The sequence below is a fragment of the Bos indicus x Bos taurus genome, chromosome 1 (genome assembly GCF_003369695.1).
Source record: "Bos indicus x Bos taurus breed Angus x Brahman F1 hybrid chromosome 1, Bos_hybrid_MaternalHap_v2.0, whole genome shotgun sequence".
NCBI classification, from domain to species: domain Eukaryota; kingdom Metazoa; phylum Chordata; class Mammalia; order Artiodactyla; family Bovidae; genus Bos; species Bos indicus x Bos taurus.
The window spans coordinates 18,486,493-18,493,798 of NC_040076.1; the positions used below are offsets into that span (position 1 = coordinate 18,486,493).

General features: G+C 35.4%; 1 protein-coding gene across 5 annotated transcripts in view; it reads left to right on the top strand.

The window, feature by feature from the left end:
• The window catches only part of TMPRSS15 (transmembrane serine protease 15), a 143,387-nt gene extending 136,110 nt beyond the window's left edge, over nucleotides 1-7,277 (top strand). For 4 of the 5 annotated variants that reach the window (XM_027545313.1, XM_027545442.1, XM_027545383.1 and 1 more), the window contains 2 exons: nucleotides 1,808-1,947; nucleotides 6,484-7,277. In XM_027545313.1, the coding sequence (XP_027401114.1) occupies nucleotides 1,808-1,947; nucleotides 6,484-6,639 (296 nt within the window). In that variant the 3' untranslated portion in view covers nucleotides 6,640-7,277. Of the gene's footprint in view, nucleotides 1-1,807; nucleotides 1,948-6,483 lie in introns of those variants that run through there. The other variant, XM_027545460.1, reaches the window with a different exon arrangement.
• The last annotated feature ends 29 nt before the right edge of the window (nucleotides 7,278-7,306 follow it).

Genomic DNA, 7,306 nt, shown 5'->3' on the forward strand with positions numbered 1-7,306 from the left:
TACAATGTACTCTTTAAAAACAAATTATCTACTAACAAAATTTAAGACTTTATTGCATAAGAAATTATTTTTTTAAGAGTTGAGTAAACTTGTTCAGATTTGCTTATTGTTACTAAAGATATGCATTTAATTGACTTAAGAAAAGACTCTGGGAGTGGTATGGAGCCAAGAAAAAAAAAAATCTGCATCTGAGATCAATTTCACTTAGAAATAAAGAAATCATATTTAAATACTTCCTGGGTGATGGCAATTTTAACGAATTTTATAAACTTTGTCTTAGGGTTTCCAACTATTTCTAAAATAACAGTTTTTCCCCTTTGAATATAATATACTAATTAATTTTCTAAGAAGATTATGAACATATTGCTTACAAAGAAAAGAAAGAAGTATTAGTTGATTAAATCAAGGCAACTAGTAAAATTAAAATAATTTCACCAACATTTTTGTGTGGGTTTTTTCTGTGTGAACATGTATATTTTCAATTGTCCTCTTGATAACTCATGTTGACAAGTATTAACTGTAAGACCACTGCTCAAATTTTTTTTAACTTTTTAAAAAGTTTTATCATATAGCGAACCAATTTTTTTATTTCTTGACAAGCAGCAAAATTGTCTTTGATTTTTATCGTAAAACTAAGTCTACCAGGCCATACTCCATCTTCATAGAATAAATGACAGTGAGATGCTGAAAGTTCTCCATCATAACCTCTATAATTCACTTTTTAAAGTCCATTGTCAAACTTTAAAAGTCATCCAGCCTCTGAAGTCACTGGCACCAGTTGGAATCAGTTCCCAACTTCATGTTCACTGTCACACTGATGCCTTGAAATTGACCATGGTTAGAGTGCTTATAACAGGCACATTGACAGACAATACATGTTGGGGCTTTGTCTTCATTTTTGAAAACCAGTTACTGAACATTTACAAACACACCACTGGGTTATTTACACATTGCTTTGCACCTAAATCTCACACACACACACACACATGTTTGTTTCTCATCTTTTAGTGTGGCAACAAAACGTAACTGGAAATGAGGTCACACCAACACTGGCTGTCACATGCGCTAGCTGATTTTCAACTTTCTGCCTCTCTTGAGAAACCAAATAGAATTGCTAATTATTGGAAAGTGCTTATCATGTACCTTTTCTAGGGCACTAGACACCTGCTTTTTTCACATCCCTCTTGGGATTGGTGTTTCAGTAAACAAAGATTCAGGCTTTCAGTGGATGAGTCATTTTGTAAAAAGCATGGAAGTATGCTCTGCTACTCAATGCCTCCTTTCTCTCTGCACATGGATGACAAGCTGATTGCCCTGAGACCAGGGCACAGTTCCTCTGAGCTTTGTCTCCTGCACAGTTCGCACCTGTTTGCTCACAAAGGAGCTGAATACCATCATAAGGGAGCACCTATTCAGGTGGCAGATGAAAAGCACTTCTGGATTTCTGAGCCTTTGCTAATTTTCATGAATGAAGCTTTTTGTGTTGGTGGGCTTTTTTCCCCATGAACCATGTGGTCACCACTTGAAATTACTGAAAATACCCAAAGACTGTCTAGTCCAGTCAACCATCCCTGCTAACCCTTGGGAACTAAAGAAAGTGCTTTACTGTCACTCATTTGGCAAAATCCGCAGATGGGCTTTATTATGTGCTTTAAAGTACAGGGTTTAGCATTTAGTTTCATTGTATATGCACACAGTACTCAGTAATGAGAGGGAACTGTTGAAATAAATAAGACTGATGGTGGCTCATTCGCTGATGCATGTTGATCACTTCTGACTGGCTGGCTGCATTATCCATCTCCAACAGGTTCTACTGCAGACGTACTGCAAGAAGCTGACGTTCCCCTTCTATCAAATGAGAAATGTCAACAACAGATGCCAGAATATAACATTACGGAAAATATGGTGTGTGCAGGCTACGAAGCAGGAGGGGTAGATTCTTGTCAGGTAAATATGTAAAACTGCTCACCTTCAATTTCAAGAAAGCATTGCTACATGATGAGCTCATCATTCATTATGACCAGGGAGTACAGAACTCACCAGGATCTTAAGTATCTCTTCTTTTACAAAACTGTGACTTTTCACTTTTATTTGTGGCTTATCTGAATAGTCCTCCAGGGTAGACCTGAGCAAGTCAGAAACAAAGCTAATTTTAACAACAAGAGTTACAAATCAGATGTTTTTAGAGACTAGGCATAAAATAAGAATGTGTCCAAATGCCAAGTGAAATAGAGTGGGCCTATAGGGGTGGGTGGGCTGGAGAGGTACACCTTAGTTAGAAGCATTTACTTTCAGATTTCCAATTCTTTAAAAAAAAAAAACCCTAATACAAACAAAACAGATCTGTAGGCCAAATTTAGCCAATACTTCTCCCATTCTCAACCCTTATTCAGAGTCTGGTGCAGGTATCCAGTCACCCAAAATAATTTCTGGATGAAAACCAAGCTGGAGAGCATGCAAGGTATTTGAAGTATCATTAGCTTTTGACTTGTGTGACTTTCAGAGAAAACTCTTACCCACAAAATAACCCTCATGGAAAACAAAATCATCTTACCACCTAGAAATAATGTAGCCATCTATCAGTTCTAGGAAATCTACATACACTCAACAAATACAAAGTAAACTCTGCTAGATTTTAGAATTTAATTAATTCTCAGGTACAGCATGAAATAACCATGAGAGCATGGATTCCACATTCAAACTACTTATTTGACCCTTGCTGTAAAACCTACCAGTGAGAGTGGGCAAGTCACATAGGTATGATTAAATAGAGTTTTGAAAGCAGTAACACATGTAAGGCACTAAGTAGGCACTCAAAAAGAGTAAAAATTGTTATTGTAAGAGTGTAAATAAATTTTGTGGCATGTTTTCTATATTTGAAAATTAATAAAATATTAATGCATTAACATCTACTGGATTAGATTAAATCTGATAACAGGATTGTGAGGGTTTGTCATGTCTGACTCTGTGACTCCATGGACTGAAGCCTGCCAGGCTCCTCTGTCCATGGAATTCTCCAGGCAAGAATACTGGAGTGGGTAGACATTCCCTTCTCCAGGGGATCTTCCCAACCCAGGGATCAAACCAGTTCTCCTGCATTGCAAAATTCTTTACCATCTGAGCCACCAGGGAAGCCCATGTTTGCTATATTTGAAAATTAATAAAATATTAATGTATTAACATCTACTGGCTTAGATTAAACGTGATAGCAAGATTGAGCCAATGAATAATTCACAAATGAAAATGTAGCAATTTATCCAGTGCAGAAATGGCTTCACTTTGTTAAGGTGTAAATAACTTGTTATATACATGAACACGTATTAATACATATGTCATAATAATCTGACTTGATACAAGACTTTCTTAGACACTTAAGCTGGTAGATCCATATGTGTCCTCTAGTTGAGTCCATGTCTCATGTCATCTTAAATGTTCAGCTTAGTTTTACATTTACTCTGCTTTGATGAACACTTGCACATTCAAGATGAATAGGATTGCATTCTTGTTTAAAAATTATCTCTGATGTCTACTACCCTTTAAAATGATAAGTGTGCTAAAGGTAAGATACATTGCCACTTAGAGGGAGATTTATATAATTATTGTTTAGAAGAGAAATCAGCAGTACACCTTCAATTAGAGTTAATGGGGGTTGTGTAGCGGACCCCCTCACACATGAGGTAGAAAGTATGACCGCTGACGCTATCGATGCTCGGGCTACATTAAGCCAGTAACTCATGCCAGATCTCTGAAATCTGTTTGGCTCTGGTTTCTACAGAGTCAAGTGTGTTATTCATTAGCAAGTAAGAAAGCTCCCACACAAGACAATTCTTTGTAACATAATATTGTCATGATTGAGGAATTGATAGTCTGGAGATTACATGATTTTCTTTTTTTAAGATACTATTTATTCAAGTGAATAGATTTTGTTAAAACTGGGATCACATTCTAGTTAAAGCCACTCAATCTATACTAAGAGAATTACATGATTTTCTTTGTTCAACTTTAATATTGTGTTAAACAGGAAGATTGATTAAACAAAGATACATTATTTTAAATTATGCCTATGTTATTATTGGTACATCATTTAAGTTCTTCAAAACATTATATTCTTCCCCTCTAGTGGTGAAGAATTTGTCTTATTAGTCATTCACACGTTCTTGAATATCTTCCGGTTTCCCAAAGGCTTGTGCTTGCTAAACAATTGTTTGGATTTTACGGCACCGTGATTAGCTGTCAAAAGTCCCTGTAAAACTAAGTGAATGACATACAAAGAGCAAACCTGTTCTGCCAACTATTTTGATCCTTATTCTATAAACTGGTTTTCAAAGTGTGGCCTCCAATCCAGATTAGCATCACCCAAATACTTGTTATAGGTGCAGATTCTTAGCTCTGCCAGAGAGCCACTAAGTCAGAAACTCTAGAGGCAGAAGTCCAGCAATGTATGTGTGAGCAAGCCCCCCCGCCCCCGGAGTGATTCTGATGCAACCCAAGGTTTAAGAACCACTACCCCAAACAAAAATGGTCTCTAATCCTCATACTCAGATTCTCAGTCATAGAAGTTAGTGATTTTTGTTTTCTTCACAAATATAGCATCTCAGTGGAAACACACTTTAGGTTAATACTTTATGTTCTGAAAGTGAAATTGAAAGTCACTCAGTCGTGTCCGACTCTTTGCAACCCCCCAGGCCAGAATACTGGAGTAGCCTTCCCTTTCTCCAGGGATCTTCTCAACTTGGGGATCAAACCCAGGTCTCCCACAATACAGGTGGATCTCTACCAGCTGAGCCCTTATGTTCTGAACCTTTATTCATATTTTTGAAGTAGTTACACACATCAGAGATAGTGAAAGAAGATTATACCTTCATTGAATAAATCAGAAAATAAAGGCAAAGAGAAGTTACACAGTGGAACTGACATGGTGCAGTTTGATGATGGGAAGAAATAGCCCCAGACGTAGGTCTCTCAACCAGACGGACCACCCAGCTGTTTGGCCTCAAGCCTGCTGGTGGATTCTTCAAATAATTGCAAATGAGCCAGTCTGTGCTGGGTAATTTAAAATCCTTGTTCATGTAATCAACATCTGGATTCTACCATCTATTAGAAAATTATTTTGAAAATATGAAGAAAACCAAATGAGTCCTTTTGAAAGTACCCAAAGAGTTGGAGTTTATTTTTACTAATTTATAAGTCACATATAACTTAGAGTCAGTATTTATTCTTATCTTGAATTGACACTGTTCCATAAATATTTCTGAACCTATATTATGGACTAAGGGTTGAGGATGTAGAAGTATTAATCAAATCATAAGCTCTGCCTTCAAACAACTTGAGTGCATTTGTTACATTTAGAAAAGAAAGTAACCAGTGGTTGCCAATATGACTTATGCTCTTCGGCACCCAGGAGAGAAAGGGTGATTTTCTAAATACATTTTTTCCCCTTATATGTAGGCTTCAAAGGTAATCAAGAATCAGGCAAAAAATCTCTCAGGATAATTTTTTAAATAAGCTTGTGTGAAATATTCTATTGTACCAGTGATTTCAACCACAGCATACAGGGGTTTATGTTCCTTCATAAATATAAAAAAGGAAAGGCTAATTAAAATATGTTTCACATTAATGTGGGAAAATATTTGTCAATTCTCTGTCATTAAATAATGGTATTATACATTTGCTTTACATTCCTTTCTATTACACAGGAACAGTCATGTGTAAGTAAACTATGTAAATAACTAGGAATTGCTATAATTAATATTTGTTAAAATTACAGACATAAAATTACATCAATTAAAATCTCAGATGAAAACATGTGTACCTGTCACTAGAAATTATATTATAAATGTACCTATTTCCATTGAAATATTACTTTTTCAAATCTGATTATGCTTGTCTAATACCAAAACCTAATGCTACTCAAGAGAACTAAAATCAATTTTATGTGTGAGTTCTTAGTCATCCTGAAGCACATAATGTGGAATGACTGTCTTTCCACAAAGTCCCTCATAATACTTAGGATAGATCAATATCTCCTTTAATAAAAAGATTAGCTTTTAACATATATTTTGATTGGGATGCTCTCAGAGTTGTGCCTTAGAAAGTGTCTTTGTTGTTTAGTCCCTAAGTCATGCCCAATTGTTTGAGACCCCATGGAATGTAGCCCACCAGGCTCCTCTGTCCATGGGATTTCCCAGGAAAGTTTCTTGGTACCCATTAAAATGCCATAATTAAAGGGAATGCTTGCTATAAAAGTGAATCACAAAAAATTACACACAAATTTTGTTTTAGTTGTCACAGTTTCTGTGTCCTTACTGACCAGCTAAAGGTTCTCATTCTTGATCTAGTGTGACGATGAGACTATTCATAGTTGACTTGCAATGAAATCATATTTTTGATCTTCAGTTTTGGATTTATTTGCTAAACAATTATATATGTATTTATATCAATTGACCACACATCGATGATTTTCTTTGGCAATTTACTGTTTAGGGGGATTCAGGCGGACCACTCATGTGCCAAGAAAACAACAGATGGCTCCTGGCTGGCGTGACGTCATTTGGATATCAATGTGCACTGCCTAATCGCCCAGGGGTGTATGCCCGGGTGCCAAGGTTCACAGAGTGGATACAAAGTTTTCTACATTAGAGTGTTTCCAGAAACAAAGATGAAAATCAGGCAGTTTTCCCATTTCACTTTAAGAAGCATGGAAATTGAGAGTTAAAAAAATAATAATTTATAAAAGTCTTGATTCTTACCTAAGGCACTGAAATGCTACAGAAAAAAAAAAAGCAAAAACTAATCTTTACAATACAAAGTAACTATAAAATAATAAATTCTGATTTTATTGTCAACAGTTATTCTTTCACAGACATCATTATTTTCTTTGTTCTTAATCATTATTTTTATCGTATTCTTATTTAAAGAAATTATATTTCAAATCATGTAATATAATGTTTAAGCAAAGTTAGGAAGAGACGTGAAATAAACTTTTACACAAAGTAGGGTATTGTTTGAAATAGATTGTTATAAGTTATCTAATTCCAGGATAGGTCACTATTATCAGCATCTCAATCATTTTGCTATTTTTCTATCCAAATGCATTTTCAATCCATCTTGAGCACATCCTTAATATTTTCCCCATAATAAAATATATTTATTGTAAGCTCATGTCACAAGCCTGGACTAAACTGATTGTACAATCCTCTCAAATAAGCTAGTTAAACAGAAAACTAGCACAAGTCTATATATTGCCCTTGCATCAAAATAAAAGCTAAAATAATTAACATTGTCTTTCTCTCATCACATCATTTTT